This window comes from Molothrus aeneus, chromosome 25 (genome assembly GCF_037042795.1).
Source record: "Molothrus aeneus isolate 106 chromosome 25, BPBGC_Maene_1.0, whole genome shotgun sequence".
In the NCBI taxonomy this organism is placed as follows: domain Eukaryota; kingdom Metazoa; phylum Chordata; class Aves; order Passeriformes; family Icteridae; genus Molothrus; species Molothrus aeneus.
The window spans coordinates 415,467-441,567 of NC_089670.1; the positions used below are offsets into that span (position 1 = coordinate 415,467).

General features: G+C 59.4%; 1 protein-coding gene across 1 annotated transcript; it reads right to left on the reverse strand.

Annotated features, from left to right (window-relative positions):
• Positions 1 to 3,041: 3,041 nt before the first annotated feature.
• On the reverse strand, positions 3,042 to 21,620 carry PMP22 (peripheral myelin protein 22). Its single transcript, XM_066565647.1, has 5 exons — positions 21,555 to 21,620; positions 20,452 to 20,551; positions 19,217 to 19,307; positions 9,631 to 9,771; positions 3,042 to 4,237 (listed from the first exon to the last, which is right to left on the reverse strand). Exons 2-5 carry the CDS (start codon positions 20,527 to 20,529, stop codon positions 4,071 to 4,073), a joined length of 477 nt encoding a protein of 158 aa, XP_066421744.1. The 5' UTR covers positions 20,530 to 20,551; positions 21,555 to 21,620; the 3' UTR covers positions 3,042 to 4,070.
• Between the last annotated feature and the right edge of the window lie 4,481 nt (positions 21,621 to 26,101).

Here is a 26,101-nt window from a genome sequence, read left to right on the forward strand (position 1 = left end):
CAAAGGCAGATAAGAGGGAGCCCTGGGAAATGAAAGCTGAAAAAGTGGATATGAAAGGAGACAGGACCGACAAAGACTGTAATGAAGCAGTTAAAGGACTTTAAAATAAAGCCTCTCCCCACCCAGTGCCTGCAGAGGAGCAATAAAACCAACCTGCAAAGTGCCAGCCAAAGATTCCCCCAGGAAAGCTCGGCCTTGGGGAAAGCTAAATGTGTTGAATTATCCCCCGGGAAGCAAATAAACCAGGGACAACACGGAGCTTTTATCCTTTCATCAGCCTGGGGGAAGTGCCCTGTTAATGCTGGGAGCTTAGGGAGGCTGGAGAGGCAGGAACAGCCTCGGATCAGTGGGGTGGGAGCAGAGGATGGATCCAGAGCTCAGCCTGGATCTGTGGGGTGGGAGCAGAGGATGGATCCAGAGCTCAGCCTGGATCTGTGAGGGGAGCAGAGGATGGATCCAGAGCTCAGCCTGGATCCATGGTGGGAGCAGAGGATGGATCCAGAGCTCAGCCTGGATCAGTGGGGTGGGAGCAGAGGATGGATCCAGAGCTCAGCCTGGATCTGTGGGGTGGGAGCAGAGGATGGATCCAGAGCTCAGCCTGGATCAGTGGGGTGGGAGCAGAGGATGGATCCAGAGCTCAGCCTGGATCAGTGGGGTGGAAGCAGAGGATGGATCCAGAGCTCAGCCTGGATCTGTGGGGTGGGAGCAGAGGATGGATCCAGAGCTCAGCCTGGATCAGTGAGGGGAGCAGAGGATGGATCCAGAGCTCAGCCTGGATCTGTGGGGTGGGAGCAGAGGATGGATCCAGAGCTCAGCCTAGATCTGTGGGGTGGGAGCAGAGGATGGATCCCAGGGTTGGATCCCAGGGCTGGATCCCAGGGCTGGAGCAGCTCTGCAGAGGGAGCCCCTTCACCCAGGCTTGGCTGCTGCAGCTGGCACCGCGGCCGGGCCATGTCCTGCCCCATATCCCGGGTCCTGTATCCTGTATCCCATATCCCAGGTCCTGTATCCCGTATCCCATGTCCCGTGTCCTGTATCCCATATCCCGGTCTCTCGGGGCAGGGCTCGGCCCGGCTGGGCTCGGTCCCGCTCAGCTCAGCCCAGCTCAGCTCGGTTCGGCCCGGTTCGGTTCGGTTCGGCCCGGTTCGGTTCGGTTCGGCCCGGCCCGGCCCCGCCGCCGCCCCGCGCTCCCGCAGCGCTCCCGTTCGCGGTCCGGGGCCGCCCCCGCCCGGCCGGAGCGGGGCTGGAGCCGCAGCCGTGCCCGGGCACCCACAGCTTCAATTCCCACCGTAATTTTTCAATTTACAAGGCTGTAAATGAAAGAGGGAGATGAGATCTGCTGAGCGCATTTTCCAGGAGTATTTACTGCTGAGAACGCCGCAAAAGCCATTTAAACAATTGCTTTTATGACACAACACACATTAAAGAAACTTCCCGAATATTTTTTTTCACCCCTCTGCCGTTTCGTGCCGCGCTGCTGCTGTTGTGCTCTGCTCGCTGCTTTATGGGCTGTTTGGAATTTAATTGGGCTGGAGCCCCGGGGAGCGCTGAAATTCGGGCTCATTTAGCTCAGGGAGTGCTCACAGCTGATCGGGCAGCACCCCGGGGACCAGGCTGGGACAGCTGGGGGCTCACCTGGAGCAAGGAAGAGAAAAGGAAAGCTCTCCTGCTGGGGGGAGCTCAGAGCCCCTGCCAGGGCCCGAAGGGGCTCCAGGAGAGCTGCAGAGGGACTGGGGACACGGGATGGAGGGACAGACACAGGGAATGGCTCCCACTGCCAGAGGGCAGGGCTGGATGGGATACTGGGAATCAGGAATTGTTCCCTGGGACGGCGGGCAGGCCCTGGCACAGGGTGCCCAGAGCAGCTGGGGCTGCCCCTGGATCCCGGTCCTGTCCCCAAGCCCGGCCCTGTTTGTCCCCAGCCCGGCCCTGTTTGTCCCCAGCCCGGCGGGGCTCGGGGGTCCCGCGGCCGCCGCTCCACCCGCAGCCACCGGAGGGCGCCCGCGCTCCGCGCTCGGCCGGGACCGACGGGAACGGGCTGGGAAATAACGGGAGAATAACGGGACCAGTACCGGGGGGAAATAACAGGGGGAATAATGGGGGCGATAACGGGGGAATAATGGGGCGAATAACGGAGGGATAACGGGCGAATAACGGAGGGGATAACGGGGGGAATAACGAGGGGGATAACGGGCGAAAACGGGGGGAATAACGGGATCAATAACGGGGGGGATATCGGGGACTAATGGAGGGGATAATGGGGAATAACGGGGGATAACGGGGGAATAATGTGGGAATAACAGGGGGAATAACGGGGGAAATAATGGGGATAACGGGGGAATAATGTGGGGATAATGGAGGGGATAACGGGGGAATTACGGGGCGATAATGGGGGGAATTATGGGGAGAGTAATGGGGGAATAACAGGGGAAATAACAGGAAATAATGGGGGATAACGGGGTGGGGGGTAACAGGGGAAATGGACAAAGGAGGTGCCAAAGCCCCGTGGTGCAGGGGTCACCCAGCAGCTCCCATCCCCACCGAGCTGTGCTGTGTGTTTGCAGCCCCACTGGAGAGCCAGGGAAACAGGATGGGATTTGGTGTCCCTTCCAACAGAAATCACTCTGTGATTCCATGATGCCATGGGATGGCTGTGGATGGCTTGTGATGCCAAGCAGGCTGGTGAAGCAGAGTCCAGCTCTAACCCCCCAAAACCCCAACAAGCAGAAGCACCTGAGTTATTCTGACTTTTATTTCATTGCTTCTTAGTCCACACAGTCGATATAAAATCAGAAAGGCAAAGCAAAAAAAAAAAAAAAAAAAAAAGTAGAACCCCAAAAAACCCCAAGATTAACCAAAAAAAGCAACAGTGTCTGGAGTCCTCAGAGGCAGCCTGGGGTATGTGCTGGTGCCTGTTCCATTCATGGCCAGACTCGTTGCTGACATACAGAGGACTCACATCTTGCTCTGGTGCCAGAGCCCCACGGGCTCCGGCCAGAGCTGCTTCTGTTCCTCTGCACCACGGAGGGGAAAAAGGAATCTTGGTTATAAATGCTTTATTAAAAACAATAGTAAGAGCAAATCTAAGTACAAAAGCAGTTATAGCTCATTTATATTACACAGAATTATTTCTCATTTCTAGCTTGGTTGTTTACCTCAAGGTGGTTAACTGAATTTCCAGTGACTAAGGTTAAATGGCGTAGCAGGGTAAGGAATGGTAAATAGATAGCACCATTTCATACATGTGGTATTGGATTTCAGGGGCAGGCTGGGCTGGCTGCCTCCTCGGGGCAGTTCAGCTCCACGGCAGGGGCAGAGCACGTCCCAGGCTGGGAGCAGCAGCTCCCAGCGCTCGGCACAGCCCGGCCCCGGCAGCCGCGCCAGGGAGGAGGGCCTGGGCTGGGCTGCAGCTCGGCCTAAGTGATTTAAAAGCCCAAATTCCCAGCGGGTGTGGCAGCAAGGCAGTGGGACTTAGGCACATAAGTCATTTAGGCACTTGGGGCAATCAAAGCCTTTGCTCCAAAATCCTTCAAACCTTTTGGAAGCGTCTCCCGTCAGATCTGGACGTGCCCTGTGGATCACAGCATGTGGCAGGAGCAGGGCCCAGCCCTGGCTGTGGAACCAGGCGTGGCTGATCCACGCCAGGCTAAAACCAGAGCTGGGGGCTCTGACGGGCCGGGACAGGGCAGGAGAGGTCAGCTCAAAGAGGATTTTGCATGAGAGAGAAATCACTGCGCTCTGTTACACTGTTAGGAGTGAGAGTTCCTTAGGCACTTGCTTTAGGCTTTAAAACAGCGCATGGTCAACAGAAGCAAACAAGACTATGTACATATATGTAAAAAGTGTTATAAATAGGTTTTTTAAACCATAGATACTATATACATCTTCAATTAACAAGGAACCCTTTGAGTGTTTCCTCTGGGGGTCGGTCGGGTTTGGTTTGGATGAGAGGGTTGATTCCTTTTTTTTTTGTTTTTCTGGTTTTTGGTTAATTTTCTTTTCCGTTTTCTCGTCTATTCTGCCCCGTCCCTGGTGAGGAGGTCACGGTGCCGCGGCCCCGTCCCGCGGCGTCACTCGCGCTTCCGCAGGATGACGTAGACGATGCCGCTGGCCAGGGCCAGGGGGAAGGCCAGCCACGCCAGGATGTAGGCGAAGCCGTAGGAGGTGCTTTCCGAGGCTTGGTGCCAGTCCGTGTGCCTCACGGTGAAGATGGCAGCGCCGCTCATCACGCACAGCCCTGCGAGGCAGCACGGGGACAGTCAGTGACAGCATGGGACAGTCAGCGACACACGGGACAGTCAGTGACACAAGGGACAGTCAGTGACACACGGGACAGTCAGTGACAGCATGGGACAGTCAGCGACACACAGGACAGTCAGCGACACACGGGACAGTCAGTGACAGCATGGGACAGTCAGTGACACACGGGACAGTCAGCGACACACGGGACAGTCAGCGACACACGGGGGACAGTCAGTGACACACGGGACAGTCAGTGACAGCATGGGACAGTCAGTGACACACGGGGCAGTCAGCGACACACGGGACAGTCAGTGACACACGGGGCAGTCAGTGACACACGGGGGACAGTCAGTGACACACGGGACAGTCAGTGACACATGGGACAGTCAGTGACACACGGGGCAGTCAGCGACACACGGGACAGAGACACACGGGACAGTCAGCGACACACGGGGCAGTCAGTGACACACGGGACAGTCAGTGACAGCATGGGACAGTCAGTGACACACGGGACAGTCAGCGACACATGGGACAGTCAGTGACACACGGGACAGTCAGTGACACATGGGACAGTCAGTGACACACGGGGCAGTCAGCGACACATGGGACAGTCAGTGACACACGGGACAGTCAGTGACACATGGGACAGTCAGTGACACACGGGACAGTCAGCGACACATGGGACAGTCAGCGACACACGGGGCAGAGACACACGGGACAGTCAGTGACACATGGGACAGTCAGTGACACACGGGACAGTCAGCGACACATGGGACAGTCAGTGACACACGGGGCAGTCAGCGACACACGGGACAGAGACACACGGGACAGTCAGTGACACATGGGACAGTCAGTGACACACGGGACAGTCAGCGACACATGGGACAGTCAGTGACACACGGGGGACAGTCAGTGACACACGGGGCAGTCAGCGACACACGGGACAGAGACACACGGGACAGTCAGTGACACACGGGACAGTCAGTGACACACGGGGCAGTCAGCGACACATGGGACAGTCAGTGACACACGGGGCAGTCAGTGACAGCATGGGACAGTCAGTGACACACGGGGCAGTCAGAGACACACGGGACAGTCAGTGACACACGGGACAGTCAGTGACAGCATGGGACAGTCAGTGACACACGGGGCAGTCAGTGACACACGGGACAGTCAGTGACAGCATGGGACAGTCAGTGACAGCATGGGACAGTCAGTGACACACGGGGCAGTCAGTGACACACGGGACAGTCAGTGACAGCATGGGACAGTCAGTGACACACGGGGCAGTCAGTGACACACGGGACAGTCCCTGCTGGGAGCCCCAGGCACACAGGGACAGTCAGTGACACATGGGGCAGTCAGTGACACACGGGACAGTCAGTGACACATGGGACAGTCAGTGACACACGGGACAGTCAGTGACACACGGGGGACAGTCAGTGACAGCATGGGACAGTCAGCGACACACAGGACAGTCAGTGACACATGGGACAGTCAGTGACACACAGGACAGTCTCTGCTGGGAGCCCCAGGCACACAGGGACAGTCAGTGACACATGGGGGACAGTCAGTGACACACGGGGCAGTCAGTGACACATGGGACAGTCCCTGCTGGGAGCCCCAGGCACACAGGGACAGTCAGTGACACATGGGGGACAGTCAGTGACACACGGGGCAGTCAGTGACACATGGGACAGTCCCTGCTGGGAGCCCCAGGCACACAGGGACAGTCAGTGACACACGGGGCAGTCAGTGACACACAGGACAGTCCCTGCTGGGAGCTGAGTGACACAGGGCAGCAGCCAGCACCAGCACAGGGGCTGGCTCTGCTCTGCCCCCTCGGGTCCTGTCACCTGGGAGGTTTGGGAGGGGATGCTGTGGGCTCTGGCCTGGCTGGAGGTGAGCAGGGATGTCTCTGCCACGCTCAGCAAGCAAAGCCAGAGGCTCTGGAGCACCACCTGGGCTAACCCATCCCTCGGGCAGACCAGGGATGCTGCTCCACACCAACCCCGCTCCCCTGGTGCCTTGTGTAAAGCCTGGCCTGAGCCACCTCCCTGCAGTGCTGCAGGAGGGCAGACTCAGAGCTGGGCTTTCAAAGCAAGGTGTCTGTATCACCTCTCTAGGTGATAAAAACCACAAACCCAGCTGGGCCTCAGGATGCTCTGGCTGGGATCCCCCATCCTTCCCAGCTGCACCAGAAGCTCAACTGCAAACCCTATTCCCAGCAAATCCCATTCCCAGCAAACCCTGTTCCCCACAAACCCTGGTCCCCATAAACCCCAGCTCCCTGCAAACCCTTCCATGCCCACAGCTCATCCCTCATGGCCCCTGTGCCCACCAGGGCCGTGGGGGTCCCAGGGGTGCCCAGCCCCCGTGGGCAGTGTTTAAGGGTTTGTTGTTGCAAACCGCCCCATCAGGGGTGGGCACCGCCCGGAGCGCACACAAAGCCACCTCTATTCCTGCCCCAAACGAGCTCTTTGAGTCCATCCCAGCAGTTCTATTATCCAGTCGTGGGGCTGTTGTTGGAGCCGAGTTCCACATCCCCTGCCCGGCCCTCAGGACCACCTACATCTCAGCACGGTGATATTTGAGCTGCAGTTCCACTCGACACTGCTCCTTTTGTTCAGGGAAAGTGCACAAGTGGGAATTCACTTCATTAAGGAGCAGTTTCCATTCTCCAAGCACGGGAGCCAACTCCCACTGCCCGGCCCAGGCACAGAGAGCACAGCCATTGTCTGGGGACAGGGGACGGGCGTGTGGCCACCCAGTCACCTCCAGAGGCCAGATACAGCAGCAATTGTCTGCAGCAGGAGCCTGGCCATGGCTGCACTGCACTGCTGGGGCACCTGCCCTGCTCTGGGCTCACAACAGCCGGACAGGGAGGCCCAGCTGCAGCCAGCTGCAAGCAATAATGCAGCCACCATCCCTGCAGAGCCTGGCTTTGGGAGCGTGCTGCTCTGGCAGGCCAGGAGGGCAAACGCTTCCCGACGTTTGTTCCCGGGGTTGTCAGTGCCAGAGCAGCCCCAGCCCTGCAGAGGAACCAGGGCAGCTCCCCAGGGCAGGTGTTTGCAAAGAGCTGTGGGATGAGGGCAGGCACAGCCCTGCAGGGTGAGCCCCCTCTGCAGCCCAGCAGCTCTGGGGGGAGAGGGGTGAGAGGGAAGAGATGGAAGTGATGATGAGAAGGATGCAGGAGTTGGGTCAGACCCCGAGGGGCCCAAACCCACATCCCTGCCATGCTGAGCTACCCATGGACATGCTGGACCCACCGAGGATGCAGGGGAGCCTTTGAGGGCCTTTTGGTGCCCGTGAGCCCATCAGGACAAACCCAGCTGGGCGTTGGGGGTGATTCCAAGCTGTGTGGAGGTGCTGGGGGTGATCCTGCCTGGCTGCTGCATCACAGACCAAAGTGGCCTCACCCTTCTCTTCCTCCCCTCCCCTGGCTGGGGTCCCTGCAGTGGGTACCGGCCCCTGGCCTCCTCCCTGGCTCTCAGGGCAGCTCTGCCCAGCTCTGGCACCCAGCAGAGCCCAGTGCTCCTGGCCTGGCTCCCACAGCAGCAGGGAGACCAGAACAGGCTCAGCTCCTGTGACCAAAGCTGTCCCCATCTCCTGGCAGTGCTGGCACAGCCATGCCCTGTTTCCTACCAACAACTCTGGCATTGAGGGCCACAAGGATCAAAACTGACCCGAGCCTCCTCCTCCAGCCCTGGCAGGGAGAAGAGCAAGGACAGCCACCAGTGCCCACCTGATCCAGAGCTCTGCCTTCAGTTCCCTGGCCACAGGGAATCTGGATGCAAGGAGGACGCACGTCCTCGGCCCTTCACACTGGCTGGGCATGGCATTAACCCATTACCCCACAGCCCAAGGAGACTGTAGGTCTGACCTGCATCCCCTGGGGACACCCACAACAGCACGGACAGGGGGGCTGCAGTCCCTGCTCTCCTCCTCTGACAGTGAGGGCTCACCAGCAGTCACCAGCAGAGAGAAGCCTCCTGCTCCCAGGTCTATTAGAGAAGCTCTAACAGAGGTAATTGCAGGAAATTGCATTATTAATGCCCATTTCCCCTCCTTGGCTCTGTGGCTCTAAGGGGTTTCCATACATCTCTTTTTCCAGAGGTGGTGAACTGATCTGAACTCCACTGGCACTGTGGCCAAGCAGATCCACTCATCATGGAGTTCATGCCAATAAAGCTTAGCTCTGGATTTCACCAGGGTTTGGGAAGGCCAGTTGCTTAGAGGATGGCCAGACACTTTAAAGTCTAAGCTCAGTGAATGAGTTTTTCCACTGATAAAATAGCAGGACCTCGGGTGGCTTCTAGTCTAACATCTAAAGCTCTAGGAAAGAATCAGTCTCCTCCCCAGACACTCTGTCCTAATGCAGCCAGGATCTCGAAGCACAATTACATTTTTTAGCCTGAACTCTTGAAAATCCTCTCCACTGGTTTCATATGTGGAAACATAAACAGAGCCAGTGGCTTTACAACATCAGTGCTTGGGGAGCTGCAGCCTAGGACATGAGCTGTGGCTCCTTTCCAGCACTGAGTTCTCAAAGAGTTAAAAATAGCAGCTGACTGCCCAAGCCAGAGCTCACCCTGCAGCTCCAGGGCTCTGTGCTCATGGGGAAAGCACCAGGCCCCCTCATGGCACGTTTATAAATAATCACCGAGCCCTCTTTTGCCAAAACAGGATTGTCACGACTTTCCCCACCCCTCCAGCAGCTGTGGAAGCCTCACCCAGCCTGGTGAAGGGTGCCAGAGCCAGCAGAGCCACCCTGGACATCCAACATCCCACCCTGGGGCACAGGCAGAGCTCTGCTTCCAGCATCCCTGTGATCTGCTGCCCCCAGCTCTGGCACCCTGTCCCTCCAGAGCCTCCCTGGCTGGGGCAGAAACCTCTGGCACCTTCCCTGTGCAAGGGCAGAAGAGCCTGGATGCACAACGAACGGCCCAGGAGCTGGATTTCATCCCAGGATCCCATCCTCAACACCCCCGAATTGTTCATCCCTTTCCTTTCCTTTCCTTTCCTTTCCTTTCCTTTCCTTTCCTTTCCTTTCCTTTCCTTTCCTTTCCTTTCCTTTCCTTTCCTTTCCTTTCCTTTCCTTTCCTTTCCTTTCCTTTCCTTTCCTTTCCTTTCCTTTCCTTTCCTTTCCTTTCCTTCCCTTCCCTTCCCTTCCCTTCCCTTCCCTTCCCTTCCCTTCCCTTCCCTTCCCTTCCCTTCCCTTCCCTTCCCTTCTCTTCCCTTCCCCAGGAGTTGTTCCCCTCTCCAGGCCCCTGGGTGCCCACAGCCTGGCCACAGTGGCACTGGATGCCCGTGGCAGTGGCACCAGGGCCCATGGCAGTGGCACTGGATGCCCGTGGCAGTGGCAGTGCCACCCTTGGCCCCACTCACCTGCCAGGATCTGGAAGACTCCGGTGATGTAGAAGCGGCCGCCCTTGGTGAGCGTGAAGAGCTGGCAGAAGAACAGGAACAGCGACAGCACGCTGAAGATGACGGAGAGGATCATCATGGCTTGGACAGACTGCAGCCATTCTGGGGACAGACAGACACACAGACGCCTCAGCGCGGGCACATGGAGGCCCTGCTGTGCCCATGGCCGTGCCACCAGCCCAGCCTGGCTCCCGTGGGTTTGGGAGCAGCTGGGGGCCGTGCCTGGCGCTGTCCCACTGCTGAGACCCCCAGCCCGGGCACAGTGCTGCAGGACTTCGGGTGCCACGGGGCTGCCATGGCTCAGCTGCTGGAATGCAACAGATCACAGGCCTGGCACTGCCTTGGGAGTGTTTGCCACAAAACAGAGCAGAGACAAAACCCTGACCTGCAGACAGAGCCTCTCTCACTCCCAGCTCAGTGCCCAGCCCTGGCTGTTCAGCTGTGCCTCAAACACCAAACCATGGGCACTGAGCTCTGTTCAGCTGTGCTGCAAACACCAAACCATGGGCACTGAGCTCTGTTCAGCTGTGCTGCAAACACCAAACCATGGGCACTGAGCTCTGTTCAGCTGTGCCTCAAACACCAAACCATGGGCACTGAGCTCTGTTCAGCTGTGCCTCAAACACCAAACCATGGGCACTGAGCTCTGTTCAGCTGTGCTGCAAACACCAAACCATGGGCACTGAGCTCTGTTCAGCTGTGCTGCAAACACCAAACCATGGGCACCAGGCTCTGTTCAGCTGTGCCTCAAACACCAAACCAGGGGCACTGAGCTCTGTTCAGCTGTGCCTCAAACACCAAACCATGGGCACTGAGCTCTGTTCAGCTGTGCCTCAAACACCAAACCATGGGCACCAGGCTCTGCTGTACTGCAAACACCAAACCATGGGCACTGAGCTCTGCTCAGCTGTGCCTCAAACACCAAAGCCATGAGTTCTGGGACACCACGCTGGCTGAGCTCCGAGGGCAAGTAAACACAAGGGGAGGAAAACACCCTGTGCCCCTGTGGAGCTGGACCTTTTGGAAGTCCTCCCCAGCTGCCAAACGCAGCTGTGTCCCAGAGCAGACCAGCTAAACCAGCCCGTGTGAGTCACTGCTCAGCTATTTCCAGGCTTAGTGGGTGTGTAAACCCCACGTAAAAAAAATATAAATAAACAAGCAAAATGCAGCCCCATGCCCTGAGCTGCTGCAGCTTGACAGAAAGAGGCAGTGCTCACAGAAACCTCTGCCTTCCCCTTCCCTTCTAAGGTTTGAAATCAAAATGCAGGACTCAGTGCGGGTAAACTGAGGCACAAACCACCCAGTGAAAGGCAGAAAAATCCTGCTTGGGGCTGGATCCTTCATTAGGCAGCCCTGAAGCCTCAGACTCAGCCCCATGTCTCTGCCACACTTTTACTCCCACCGATTTCAGTTCCCTGCCTGCAGAATCGGCTCCCTGCAGCAAACGGCTGAAGTGGAAAAACTTCCAAACAAAGCTGTCCTTCAGCTCAGCCACCTCCAGAGCAGCAAACGGGGCCATCGGGACTGCCCAGGGCAAGGTCTGCCCCAGAAGTGACCACAGGTCCCCCCAAACCCCTGTGAGCTGTGCTCGGGGAGGGCAGAGCGGGGTTTGGCCCCGAGGGTGAGGTACAGCCGTGGAGGCAGGGGTGACCCATGGCACTGCCAGCAAACCCAGGCCTGCAGGAGCATCCTGTGCCACTCAGCCAGGTCTGTGTCTGACTCTGGAGCAGGATTTCTACCCCGGCCCTCTGCCTCTTGTCTCTGGGTGTTCAGGCAATGGAGCAGACACAGCCCCTGCTCCCAAAGCTCTTGAGCCCCCAGAGCAGCCCCTGCTCCCCACAGCCAGCCTGGTCCTTCCCCTCCCTGGCACTCCCCATTTCCAGTGCTGGCCTTCCCTCACTCCAGCACAGCGGGTCCCTGTGCACAGGACATCCCAGTGTGGATTTCAGTGCAATGTGCACACAAAACGTCCAATGGATTTCCTATCTCAGGTAGCTGAGCAGGGAAACCCCCCTGCCTCAGCCCCACCTGCCCCTGCAGCTCTGGCTGTCCTCCACCAGTGGGAATGGGATGAGGCAGCTCCAGCACCGCCAAAATCATCCGGAATCCTTGCTCAGATCAGACCTCCAAGTGCCTGGAGGATGTGCAGTGCTGAAGCGCACCTGCCTCCATTGCCCAGCACAGACAGGGCTCCCATCCCGGCTGAGAGGGGAAGCTGAGTCCTCCTGTCACCCTCTCCCAGCTCCGGACACCGGCTGGGCCCGAGCCAAGCCCTGCAGCTCGCTCCAGGACCAGAAAGCCGAGTCCTTTGTGATGCAAAGGCCACGGGATCCGGCCGAGAGGAGCCTTTCTGCTCGAGGTGGATGCTCCCACTGCTGGTTATTTTAGGAGAGGGCTGTCTAGACGGAAAACTGAGCTGAGCTGAGCTGCCCTTTAATTGCATCCGCCTCCCCTGCCCGGTTTTTGCTTCTGAATGCAAATGATTTACAGGGGCTTTGCAGAATCCCATTGTAATAAAGAGCCATGTCAGAGGCACAGAAAGGCAGCGTGAGGGGGGAGCCCACCGTGGCCGGAGGGTTTGGGCAGCCAGCCTGGCAGCAGGGAGAGCAGGAGATGATCCCACAGCCCAGAGCTCTGAGCTCACATCCAGCCCTTTGCTGACTTGTGCTGGCCTCCTCTGTGAAAACAAAGGGCAGAATCCCAGCCCAGGACTGAGACCCGCGAGTTCCAGAGCTCCATTAACTCCACGCCAGCTGCCCACAGGCTCCAGCTGGATTAGGACAGCTAATTGCCTTTAATGCGTTTAAAACCACCCCTATAACTGCAGGTGGGGATTCTACGGGCTCAGCCCCACGTGCCTTTAACCCTTTGCTGTCGGTGCCATGGCCAGCCCTCGGGATCCCAAACACAGCAAGTTTCCCAGAGCTGCAGCTGGGCTGTCAGCACTGTTTACTCACAGGCTGTTATTTGTGGTTTCCCCTGGGCAGCGAGCTGGTTATCCCATTTTTTCCCCTGCATCTCTTCAGCTCTGTGTTTATATCTGCGTTCTTCAGGAGGAAGGAGGAAAGGAAGCAGCGTGGAAGGGACAGATAACACCCTGCACGGTGGGAGTGGGCACAGCCCTGTCACAAAGGCAGCCAGACACAAGGCAAGGAGTTCTTACAGAGCAAATTTGAATTTTCCTTGAAGTTCTGCAGGCCCTGATGTGCTCACAGCACTGCTTACAACAGCAGGGAGAAGACTTCAGCCCTGGGAAGATAAAGACCATGTTTCACTGCCCTAAAATCCAGCAGGAAAGAAAGAAACCCAGAGCAGGAATTGGAGCCCAGAGCAGGAATTGCAGCTCAATCTCCCAGAGAGAGAGCAGCCAGCCCAGCCTGGGCAGCAGAGCCCCAGCCCTGCTTGCAGAGGGTTTTTTGCCCTGACAGGACTGACAGGGCACTGAAACGTTTCACTTTCTCCCTTGTGCAGGAGCAGAGGCCTTGGAGGACAGGCATCACCTCCCCAGGGTTTAATTCACACCCCCCACACCAAAGTGAAAACCAAAGTGCACACTGAAGACACTTATTAGAGCTCAGCTTGTCCACTGCTGTAAGAGCTCCCTAAATGAGTGCTGGGCATTAAAACCCCTCTGTGCTGGGATCTGCAGCTGATGGGAACGTTCTGCAGATGGAGTTTTCCCTCTGCCAAGTGTGTACACTGTGCATTTAAAAAGCAACCACTTCTGGAGAAGAAAACATCCATTAAGGAGGTAACTGCAGCACATAACACAGCCAAAGCTGGAGGGAAGGAGGGCAATTCATGTCCCAGCTGTAACACCTGCTGCTCCATGCTGCAAGTTGGGTCTCAGCAGGGTCAGGAACAGCGTGGGTACAAAAGCAGCAGCCCAGGCTGCCAGGAGAAGCCCCTCTCCTGCAGGGACCCTCTCCTGTCCTTCTGAGACCCCTCTCCTGTCCCACAGGGATCCCTCCTGCCCTCTGTCCAGCCGAGGCACTGCACTATCCCAGGGAAGCTCCAGGGCCAGCCCAGCTCCAGTGCAGCGCCAGTGCAGCTTTCTCCTGCTGTGGCCCTGCCAGACATTCCCGCTGCTCCTTCCCAGTCCTCCCATCTCCATGGCCTGGGAGCCAGCAGGCCGTGCTGCATCTGGCTGTTGCTGGCAATCCCAGAGGCAAAGGGGGCTCCAAGGAGCTCCCAGGGTGGTGGGGATGAGCAGGAGGGGAGCCCTGGGGCTGCGGGAGGCAGGGACTGAACACAGAGCTCCGAGTCCTCCAAGGCCTCCTGCTCCTCTCCTGAGCTCCTTCAGATGGAGATGAACCCCTCAAACCTCTGTCTTCTCCTCTCCTCCTCTTTTCCTCTTGGCTCTCCTCTCTTTCCTTCTCCTTGAAGCTCCATCCAAGAAGTCCATGAGGGAAGGAGATCCAGAGCTCTCCAGAGCTGCCACATCCCACAGGAGCTCACATCCTGCAGAGGCACTCCTGATGCAGCTGAGGCAGCAGAAAGCTGCTGGCACCATGGAAAGCTCCTTCCAGCAGCTCCAAAAGCCCAAGGCAGCTCCTCTCCCTGGTGGTGGTGGCGGCTCTGGCCTCCTGCTGGCCTGTGCTGAGGCGGCAGATCCATCACTGCAGATCCTCCCGAGGCCCCAGGGATGGCCAGTCCAGCAGCAGGAGTGGGCAGCAGTGGGGCCTTGGCCCACAGACCTAGGGCAGGCTCACTCAGCCTGAGCCCACAGGGACATCCAGGGGGCTCACCAAGGCCCAAAAGAAGCAGGTTGAAGGGTTTTCCAGCACCACACTCTGCAGGGGACACCCCCACCCCTTCTTCTGGCTTGGCAGTCATCCTTTGGCCACATGCTGCCCTCTTCCTGCTGTTCCTCTGTGGGCCAGAGCACAAATATGGCAGGGAAGGCTGTCTGAGCCCTCGTCTCACAGAAGAAATGGGAGCCAAAGACATCTGGGGCAGCTGAGAAAAACCCAGCAGCAGCTCCCAACCTCTCCTTAGCAAATGCTCTTCGTAAGAAGAACAAGCAACAATAAAAAATTGGCTTTAAGCATAGGAAATCCCTTTCCTATTAAAGGCAAGAAAGTTATGTGACAAACTGATCTGAAATATGAAATATTCTCTTGGAATAGGAGATTTTTAGATTTTAGGAGTAAGTTCTTTACCCAGAGGTGGGCAGGCCCTGGCACAGGTGCCCAGAGCAGCTGGGGCTGCCCCTGGGTCCCTGGCAGTGCCCAAGGCCAGGCTGGACACTGGGGCTGGGAGCACCTGGGACAGTGGGAGGTGTCCCTGGGGCAGTGGGAGGTGTCCCTGCCATGGCAGGGGTGGCACTGGGTGGGATTTAGGGTCCCTTCCAGCCCAAACCATCTGGGATCCTGTGAGTGCCCCTCAGGTGATTTCAGAGCACCAAGGGATGAGTTTCAGTCCCCCAGGGCTGGCAGAGAGGGCTCAGCCCTGCCTGAGTTGAGCTGGTGTCACCCATTATTAACATCAATAAAGTCTGCTCTGGGCAAGCACCTGGGCTTTGCTTGTGGCCACCACATCAGCAAACCAGCATGGGCGTCACAGAGCCCCCAGCACCCAGTGATGGGGCACTTGCCAAGGTTTAGGGTCTCCTTTTCCCTTTAACACAGCCCCAAACCTCCAGCCTGCCTGTGGGCAGGCCAGTCACAGGAGAAGTTGCCTTGGAATATGACCTGGAACAACAAAGCTACTCCCTACACTCAACTAAAGCATTTTCTAGGCCCAGTATAGGCGATAGAAAAGACACCATTGGTGCAATAGAGACTGCGTACCGCAAGGGAAAGATGAAATAATAACGAATAAACTAAGCTATAAACAGCAAAGATCAACCCTTGTACCTTTTGCATCATGGTCTAGCAAGCAAAACCAAGCAAAATGAATTTAAGTTTTGAAAAAGTGAATTTAGGGGAGAAGACAACAGGAAAGACAAACATCTCCTGGCACTGCAGGAGGGGGGGATCCCATGGACGGCCCCTCGGCCTCCCCGCTTTCAGCACTCCCGCCACAACCAGAGAGAACACAGCAGCAAAGGAACCTTCCTTCCTGCACAGAGCATCCAGCTGAGGGAGGAAAAGGCCATTTTTGGAGGAGGGACCATGGCAGTCTGGGGATCTGGGCTGGAATCTCCTGGAGGGCCCTGCTGGGCCGGGCTGGCACGCGGCCCTGCCGGCCCACAGGCCGCGCTCGCTGGATTCCTCAGATAAGGCTCCTCCAGGAATGTCTGACAGCGCAAACCAAGCTAAGATTGCTACATTTTTTCCATAGTTCTCGGCCTCTTGAAGAAAAAAAAAAGGCATTATCTAACAGCAGATGCAGAAATCAAAGCGACAAGCAGGCGTTGTACACGGAGAGGGAGTGGGAATGTGCCCGGGGCTCCTGCGGGGACGGATCAGCCCTCACACACCGAGGGCCATGGGGAATTGGGGAGCTGGGAGCTCAGCCCCACCGGGCCCAACCCAGCCCAGCCTGTGCCCAGGGGCTGCTGAGAGCGCTGAGTGCTTGCCTGGCAGCGCTGTGCCCAGCCCTGCACTGCTCCATGCCCACAGGAGTGTCTGCAGGGCAAGGAGCACAGCCCAGAGCCTGCCTGGGGCTGCTGAGAGTGCTGAGTGCTCGCCTGGCAGCGCTGTGCCCAGCCCTGGCACTGCTCCATGCCCACAGGAGGGTCTGCAGGGCGAGGAGCGCAGCCCAGAGCCTGCCTGGGGCTGCTGAGAGCACTGAATGCTCACCTGGCAGCGCTGTGCCCAGCCCTGGCACTGCTCCATGCCCACAGGAGTGTCTGCAGGGCGAGGAGCACAGCCCAGCCTGTGCCCAGGGGCTGCTGAGAGCACTGAATGCTCACCTGGCAGCGCTGTGCCCAGCCCTGCACTGCTCCATGCCCACAGGAGGGTCTGCAGGGCAAGGAGCACAGCCCAGCCTGTGCCCGGGGGCTGCTGAGAGCACTGAATGCTCACCTGGCAGCGCTGTGCCCAGCCCTGCACTGCTCCATGCCCACAGGAGGGTCTGCAGGGCGAGGAGCGCAGCCCAGAGCCTGCCTGGGGCTGCTGAGAGCACTGAATGCTCACCTGGCAGCGCTGTGCCCAGCCCTGGCACTGCTCCATGCCCACAGGAGTGTCTGCAGGGCAAGGAGCACAGCCCAGAGCCTCCTCAGAAACACCAGAGCAAATCCTGCTGGCACCTGCATTAAATAGTTCTGCTTCTTGTTGGGTATCCACAGCAAGGTCACTAAGAAAAGGGTCCCTGTATGACAGGACAGGGGAGGCTCAGCTGAGACCAAGGGGGCACCACAGCATCACCACCCCCCAAAAATCCCCATCCATGATGAGCACAGGCGACCCAGCACCATCTAATTCCAAATTCCACTCACTGAGTCCCACTGCCTTCTGAAAAGAGAAGAACAAATAACCACACCCCAGAGGCCACTGTGATGGCCAGAGCAAAACCTGCCCCCGTGTGAAGACTGGAAGTGCTGCCAAAATTCCCGACAAGGATTCCTTGCTGTTCCCCTTGCTGTTTTGTCCAAGCAAAACTCCCTTGTCCTGATGCCAGAGCAGAGCCTTTGGATAAGTGAGAGCTGCCAGAGAGCACAGTGAACTTCTTCTCACAGGGCAGCTCACTGGGGCACTTTATCCTGCAATCCCAGACTGGTTTGTGTTGGAAGGGACGTTACAAATGTCCATGGGCCATGCCACTGCATCAGGGCTGTCGCCCCGACTCAGCTGAGGCTCAGCTGCATTTTCAACAGGATCATCGTGGCCATTGTCCCTTTAATGATGAAATATCAGCGCTGGAAAGGCTCCAGAGGCTCTGGGAACGGGCAGAGGACACTCCCAGCCCGGCAGGACCGTCGGGTGTGCGGAAACCACCCAAGCACAGCTGGGACAGGCTCTCTCAGCACTGACAGAGTGTCCTGTAAACATCCAGAAAGAGCGGTGCGGGCGTGAAAAGCCAAAGATCTGGGGAGGCTTTAGAGCGCCGGGGCTGCTGGGGGCAGGCGCTGCCTTTCAGCACAACCGGGGGCTCAGCACAATCGGGGGCTCAGCACAACCGGGGGCTCAGCACTTTCGCAGCTCGCATGACTGGCCCTGCAGCGGGGCTGCCGACGCGGCAATAGCCGGCCCGGCCGATGCGGGCCCGGCTCCAGGGGCTCGGGATGCGATCCAGCCGCTCCCGGCTGGCCCGGACACCAGCAGGCGTCAGCAGAGACCGGTGCGGGGCCGGGAGCTGCCCGAGGAACCCGAGCGGGGACAGCGGGGACGGCCTGGGGACACAGCAGGGCACCGCCTCCCGCGGGGGGAACGCGAGTGCTGTGCTCCCAAAGGGTGGGGGTTCTGATGGGAACCTCCAAAAACCCTCCCCTGAGGCACCCTCCAGGAGCATGGACTGCTCCCCGTGTGACTGTGACCCTCACCAGGGCCACATGGCATCGCTGTGCCCGTGTCCCAGTGATGGTGCTGCGATTTTGGCACTGGGGCTTGCCCTGGGACAATCTGTTCTCCCAGGAAAGCAAAAACCAGGCTAACAGTACAAATGCTGGCCCCAGCACCACTGGCATTAGCTCTGTCTTCCAGGGAAACTGAGGCACGGGCTGGCCCAACTCTCGGACACGGATTTTGTGCTCCTGGTGCCACTGGTCACCCTGGGAAGTGCGCGTCACGTCACGGTGTGTCAGCACACTGTCCTCCCCTGCTGACCTCAGCAACCAGCTCAGGGGTGGTGTCACACAGTGTGACACCAGCCTTCACCAGCGGGGTCCCGCGGTGGCCGTGCAGCCCCGGCGTGCAGGGGATGGAGGCTCGGGGCACTCAGCTCAGCCCCCGCAGCAAACCCCGGGGCCAGGGCTGTGCCCAAACCTCAGCCCGTGCCAGCAAAAAACCAGGGCAGATTTCCAGGTAGGGGACAGGTGTCCTCTGGATCAGGTGTCCTCAGGGCCCCGATCCATGGGGGGGACACAGCCCCGATCCATGGGGGGGGGACACAGCCCCGATCCATGGGGGGGGACACAGCCCCGATCCCGGAGGGGGACACAGCCCCGATCCATGGGGGGGGACACAGCCCCGATCCATGGGAGGGACACAGCCCCGATCCATGGGGGGGGACACAGCCCCGATCCATGGGGGGGGACACAGCCCCGATCCATGGGGGGGGGACACAGCCCCGATCCCGGAGGGGGACACAGCCCCGATCCATGGGGGGGGACACAGCCCCGATCCATGGGGGGGGACACAGCCCCGATCCATGGGGGGGGGACACAGCCCCGATCCATGGGGGGGGACACAGCCCCGATCCATGGGGGGGGGACACAGCCCCGATCCATGGGGGGGGGACACAGCCCCGATCCATGGGGGGGGGACACAGCCCCGATCCATGGGGGGGGGACACAGCCCCGATCCATGGGGGGGGGACACAGCCCCGATCCATGGGGGGGGACATAGCCCCGATCCATGGGGGGGACACAGCCCCGATCCATGGGGGGGGACACAGCCCCGATCCATGGGGGGGGACACAGCCCCGATCCGAGGGCACTCACCGTTGGAGGAGGATGCCGTGCACTGGAAGTGGTTGCCGGTGGTGCAGTTCTGCCACAGGTCTGCCGCGCGCTCGCCGTTCACCAGCCATTGCTGCGGGACAGACACAGCCCGTGAGCGGGTCCCGCACCCCCGCACCCCGGCCGTGTCCCCCCAGCGCCACCGCGTCCCCCCAGGCTCCGGCACCGAGCAGCCGCAGCCCCGGCGCGCCTGCCCGGCCAGGCGCTCCCAGGGACGCGCTTTTCCGTCCAGAGGGGTTTGGAAAGTCAGTCCCGGTATTTGCTTTTAACCGCTTCAGCCCCGCGCCGCAGGAACAGAAGCTCTTTATGCTCTTCGAGCACGGAGCGAGTCCCGCCGGGGCCGCGCTTCCCTCCCCTGGCCGGCCTCGCCCGCTGCCTGGCCGGGATATTTGAATGCTTCCACGTGATTCCTAACGGCTCGGAAGATTTTTGTAACGTTTTCCGTGACTGTTACCACAAAAAGAAAAAAAAAAAAAGAAAAAAAATAATCCGGGAAAGAAGCCCCTGGTGAAGCAAGCTTGGAAGCCACCAGCTCCACAGAGCAGCTGCCTCAAAGCCAACTCCAGCCTCTCCCCAGCAGCTGACGTGTTCACTGGGCTGCAGCCCCGGGACAGTGCTGGGAAGCCTCGGAGCTGCCTCCAGCCCTCGCTCCTGCCGCTGCTCACACAGAGTCAGCCTGGGAAGCTGGGTTAGGAAAGGAGGCTGTGCCTCATTCCCAGCCCAGGGGAGGAGAGCTGGGGAGCAGGACTGCTGTGCCGAGGAGTCAGTGCCCAGCCAGCCCCGTCCAGAGGCTCTGCTCGGCCTAGCTGCTCTGGTCCTGTGCCTGGAGCTCAATAGCAGGTGGAGCTCTCTCATGAAAGGGGAGAGCAGCATCACCCCAAAGGAGGGGATTTGGGGTGCTCCGAGGCTGCTCCTCGATGTGAACCAGCCTGGGGATGATGAGGAGATGGTTTCCAGCAGCCCTCGCGTCTCTGTACCAACGTGGATGCCTTGAGCACCACCACAGAGCACAGCCAAGCGTCCCACCAGCTTCCCCTGACAGCGCAAACTCCCAGGCTCCCAAATCCCATCGTTACTGAGAGCAGCGCCCAGCCCGTAAAGGCCTCCTGCTGACAGCCAGGCTGTAAAACCAGCCATAAACAAAAATAACCCCTCGTGCTCTTGCCACGCCACGGCCGGGCCCGGCGCTAGCCCGGAGCGGGGAAATCCCAACTCACACTGACGATGGTGGAGACGAAGAGCAGCACCAGCACGGTGACGTGCAGCACGATGATCCCCAGCAGCAGGAGCAGCATCTTGGCGGTGCTGGAGGCAGAGCTGCAGCGGGACAAGGATGATGCTGAGGGCGTGTGTCTGTCTGTCCGTGCGTATGTCCGGGGCAGCGGGAACGCTCCGCTCTGCCCCGCCCGGCGCTCGGGCTCTCTCCGCGGGCCCCACCGACGGAGAGGGGTTCGAGCCCTCTGCCCGCTCCCCGATCTGCCCCGGGGCCCCCCGAGATCTTCCCCCGAGCCTGCTCTCCCCGTCCCACCGAGGGCCTCCGCCCAGTCCCCTCCCCGGAGACCTTCAAAGGGGGTGGTCCCCAAGAGGGTCCCCCAGCCCCTCTCCCGGGAGGGGTCCGGTCCCCCTCTCCTCCCAAGGGAATGTCCGCTCCCGGTCCCGCCGGGCGGGAGGGCTCGGGCCCGGCTCATGGCCCCCGAGGGGCGGCCCCAGCCCCGCTACGCAGGGAAAGGGGGACGGGGGTGCCTCGCCCACCCACCCATGGGAGCAGTGTGGGTGATTCAACCGGCCCCCACCCCGCGGGGAATTTTACCGGGCTCATGACCTCCCCTCTTCTCCGAGAGTGCTCTCAGCCCATCTACCCCCGGCTCCCCCGGCAGAGCCTCTCCTGGACCCTGTCCCGAGCCGGGGGGGACCTTCCCCAGCCCATCTCCCCCTCGGTGAACAGGGGAGGGGGCTGCCCTGACCCCTCTCCTTGGAGACCCCAGAGCGGGGCTGCTGTTGCCCTCCCTCTCGGCTGCGGGGCCCCGGGGCTCTCCCCGGCCCTGTTCCCGCTGTGCCCCTTCCCCGGCCCCGTTCCCGCTGTGCCCGTTCCCCGGGGCTCTCCTCGGCCCCGTTCCCGCTGTGCCCGTTCCCCGGGGCTCTCCCCGGCCCCGTTCCCGCTGTGCCCGTTCCCCGGGGCTCTCCTCGGCCCCGTTCCCGCTGTGCCCGTGTCCCCGGGGCTCTCCTCAGCCCCGTTCCCGCTGTGCCCGTTCCCCGGGGCTCTCCCCGGCCCCGTTCCCGCTGTGCCCGTGCCCCGGCGGGACGGGCGCTCCGTACTCACATCGCGGCGGAGCGGAGCGCGCTGGCGGCGGCGGAGCGGGCGCGGAGCGGAGCGGGCGGCGGCGCTGTCAAGTTTCCCCTTTAACCGGGGCCACCGCCCCGTTTGCGTCTGCGGCACGGGGAGGGCTCAGCCGCCGCCCGCCGCCCTCCTATAAACGGGACGGCGCCCGGCCCCACCGCCTCCCCCCGGGCACCGCTCCCGGAGCCCTCGCCGTCCCCGAACACGGCTCCCGAGCCGCTCCCGCCCCACAGCGAGGAGATCTGGGGGGACAAGAGACGAGCAGCCCGCTGTCCTGAGCCCCCAGGCGGCCCTGGAGGAAGGCGGGGAGCGGTGGCCGTGCCCCGCTCTCCCAGCAGCCCCGAGGGTGCGGGTGCCCGCAGCGGGGGCAGCCCCGGGCGCTGTGAGCAGGACCGGCCGTGCCCGGGAGGACAGAGCTCCGCGCATCGCGGGGGTTTGGGCAGCCCTGGACGGGATCCGTGGCTCAGGATTTGGGGAACGAGCGTCTGGCTGAGCTGAAGGGGTTCTAGCCCTTGGAGTCGACCTTTCTTAGCACTCGAGAGCCAAATTAAGTAGAACTGAGCAACTTTTCACTATCCAGAGGGTGCGATTTTCCACAGCTCTGGAGAACACTCAGAGTTAGGGCTGTTCTGCCTGTGGAAGGCTCTGGGGAGAGCTCAGAGCCCTTCCAGTACCTAAAGGGGCTCCAGGAGAGCTGGAAGAGGACCTGGGACAAGGGCTGGAGGGACAGGACACAGGGAATGGCTCCCACTGCCAGAGGGCAGGGCTGGATGCGATATTGGGAATTGGGAATTGCTCCCTGGCAGGGTGGGCAGCCCTGGCACAGGTGCCCAGAGCAGCTGGGGCTGCCCCTGGATCCCTGGCAGTGCCCAAGGCCAGGCTGGATGGGGCTGGGAGCACCTGGGACAGTGGAAAGTGTCCCTGCCATGGCAGGGGTGGCACTGGATGGGCTTTGGGGTCCCTTCCAGCCCAAACCCTTCTGGGATTCTGTGACTCAGGTGCTCGGGAGGGAAGGGGTGGCTGTGCTGCCGCCCCCGCTCATTCCTCGAGCACAGCCAGTGTGTTCAGACAACCCCCCACACACAGAGTGCACCCCCAGCTCCCAAACAGTCCCGCCAGGATCCTGCGCTGTCCTGAGCACTCACACCGACCCCCATCGCTCCCCTCTCCCGCACCAGCTCCAGACTCGTCCCGCATTGTTGCACGAACGAGGGAATTCGGCATCCAGCCACCGGGACTGTAAATCCTGGGAGAAGGGAGCAGGGGAAGCGTGCTTGGCTCCTCTCTCCTGGCAAGCAGAGGCGTGTTCCCGCAGCACGGGCTCCTCGCTCACGGAAGGGGTCCCGGCACAGGCATCGGCAGAGAGTGAGAGCGGAGCTCCGAGCGGCTGAAGCAGATTCCAGAGGATGCAATTCCCTTCCCCTCCAAAAAACCCCGCCGATTCCTCTGCTGCTCGCGTCCCTGTGCACCCTGTGACGCCTGTCAGTGCCATCCAGAGGGCAGGAACACCTGCGCCACCATCAGAACGTTCCCGGCTAGCGAGGCTGATGGGGGCTGTCCTGGGCCGGGTGCCTGGAGGAGCCCCCATGCTCAGGGCTGAGAGAAAGGTCTTGGAAAGATCTTGTCCCCGGGGCTGCCATCCAGGCTCGGGTACAGACCATTCTCTGGCTGGGTTTGCCGCTCTGAGATCTCAGCTGCTGCTCCGGGACAGAAGATCCAGGCTGTTCCCCGGAGCAGAGCGGGATGCACGGCGGGGAAGGCACGGGGAGGCTCGGGGTCACTGACAGCTCCCGAGCCCCTCCGTGAGCCTGGCACAGCAAACCACCTCCGCTCTGCTTCTGAAAGGGTGCCAAAAGCTGCTTCTTAGGCGTGGGGAGAAATATCTGACAGTCAAACCAGGGAAAAGAGCAGTCTGTGGGTAACAAACCAGTTTTGGCTGAGAGCTGTGGGCTGGAAACAGTGGAGAAAGCCCAGGGAGAAGAGAAGAGCACAGCACTCCCCTGCTCCTTGGACACTTCTTTTGGGAAGGTGAACTGCTCAAACTGAGCAGGGCTTTGGACAAACATCAGCTGCTGCTGGGAGTGCTGTGACAGAGCTCTGGGGCTGGGGCAAAGCTCCTCTCCACACCTGCCATCAGCCCGAGGTGCTGGAGGGAGCCTGTCCCGGGGGGAGAGGAGAGGAGGGAGTGAGGATGGTCCCAGCAGAGCCCTCGGGGCAGTGAGGATGGTCCCAGAGCAGTGAGGATGGTCCCAGCAGAGCCCTCGGGGCAGTGAGGATGGTCCCAGAGCAGTGAGGATGGTCCCAGAGCCCTCGGGGCAGTGAGGATGGTCTCAGAGCAGTGAGGATGGTCACAGAGCAGTGAGGATGGTCCCAGAGCAGTGAGGATGGTCACAGAGCCCTCGGGGCAGTGAGGATGGTCTCAGAGCAGTGAGGATGGTCACAGAGCAGTGAGGATGGTCCCAGAGCAGTGAGGATGGTCTCAGAGCAGTGAGGATGGTCCCAGAGCAGTGAGGATGGTCCCAGAGCAGTGAGGATGGTCACAGAGCCCTCGGGGCAGTGAGGATGGTCTCAGAGCAGTGAGGATGGTCACAGAGCAGTGAGGATGGTCCCAGAGCAGTGAGGATGGTCACAGAGCCCTCGGGGCAGTGAGGATGGTCCCAGAGCAGTGAGGATGGTCCCAGAGCAGTGAGGATGGTCTCAGAGCAGTGAGGATGGTCTCAGAGCAGTGAGGATGGTCCCAGCAGAGCCCCCGGGGCACTCAGGATGGTCCCAGCAGAGCCCTCGGGGCACTGAGGATGGTCACAGAGCAGTGAGGATGGTCACAGAGCCCTCGGGGCAGTGAGGATGGTCCCAGAGCAGTGAGGATGGTCCCAGCAGAGCCCCTGGGGCACTGAGGATGGTCCCAGCAGAGCCCTCGGGGTTTTGCTGGAGGAACGAGGTCCCACCCAAGGCAGAAGGGCTGGAGGAGCTCCCGGTGCTCCCCAGCGCTCGGAGCTGCCCCCGCTCAGGCTCGGGGTGAGCAAGGCTGGCAGTGCCACCCCCAACAAAATCAGAGCAGGCACCGCAATAAATTGGAAAAATGTTTTGTGTACAGCCGGGATTCACCTCTGGCTGTGCTGGGAATACTGGAAGATTGACGAGTTGTATAAACTCTGGGTTAAAAATGTGGATTTCTCACTTGGAATCTATTCCATGGGACTGCTTTCAATGCAATGCTTCAGCTTGGAATTCTAGAATAAAATGATGAGAATCCAGGAGGGAAGGTGGGGTTTCTATCCCTTTATGGGGCTCAGATGCTGATCTGACCAGGCAGGGCTGGGCTGAAATGGATCCAATGCTCATTTAGCTGTGACATCCACTGACCCAGCTCTTCAGGGCTCTGCTCAGCCCTTTCCTCGGGCCAGGTGAAGGAAACCCCTCTTAAGACAAACTGTTTCCAACTACACAGAAAGGCAACATTTCCTCTGTATGTCCTGGTGAGGATGAACTCGTTTAACCCCGCATTTTGCTCTCTCATCACAATTTTAGGGACTCGCTTCCTGTTCCCTACCCTGGTGATGACGACCATTCACGAGGAGGGTTTGAAATGTGAAGGGCAGGGGCCGAAATCTGCGCTGCCATCAGCAAACCCCTCCTGGGGGCTGGGGAGGGAACGAGGCGGGGAAAATCCTGTTTTCAAACGACTGTGCCACCAGGAAAAGGAGGAGAGCAAGATGTGGTTTGGCTGCGCTTTGTGCAAGATCTATAGTGAGTGGTCCCTCAAAGGGCACACATGCAGATGTGTATATATATATATGTGTGTGTGTGTATATATTTATATATATATATGTGTGTGTATGCATATAGATGTATATAGATGTATGTATGTATGTAATGTAAATATATAAATACATTTACACAGGTGGAATTGGTATTGGGAAAAAATATTTCAACCAGAAAAAGACATAAAGGGAGACTTTATATTCAGCAAACTTCAGCAACAAAGGGTGTCTAATGTATCTTGGAGATATTGACTTATTTTTCCCGGTTTGTTTTCTACCAATTCAAGAAGAATTTATGAAATACTTTAGTCCTGTCTGCATTCATGCCCCCAAACCAACTTCATCCAACTTTTTGCTTTCCACTCCCAGGCAGTGTCAACACTGATGGAGCCAGGCTGAAATCACAGGAGGAAATCCCACTGACTTCAAGGATACCAGCATTTACCCACTGACCCCAAAACCCTCAAAAAACCCACTGAGCTCCCCAGCTGGGACTGGGAACATCCTCAGGTACTTTCTGAGCTGCTGCCTCGTGCTCCTCTCCTGGCAGCACAGAGCAGACCCTACGGAGGGCACAGGTCTAAACCAGCTTCGAGCCACACCTTTGGCCCCAGCAGTGCCAGGTGTGGCCCCTTCTCTGTGCCCTGCAGGGTCCCCAGAGTGGCCACAGCTGCCCTGGGCATCCCTGCTGAGGGACACAGCGGAAGCTGCAGAGCTCCCAGAGAACTGGCACGAGCGCATGTGAAACAAATCCATTGGGGGATATTA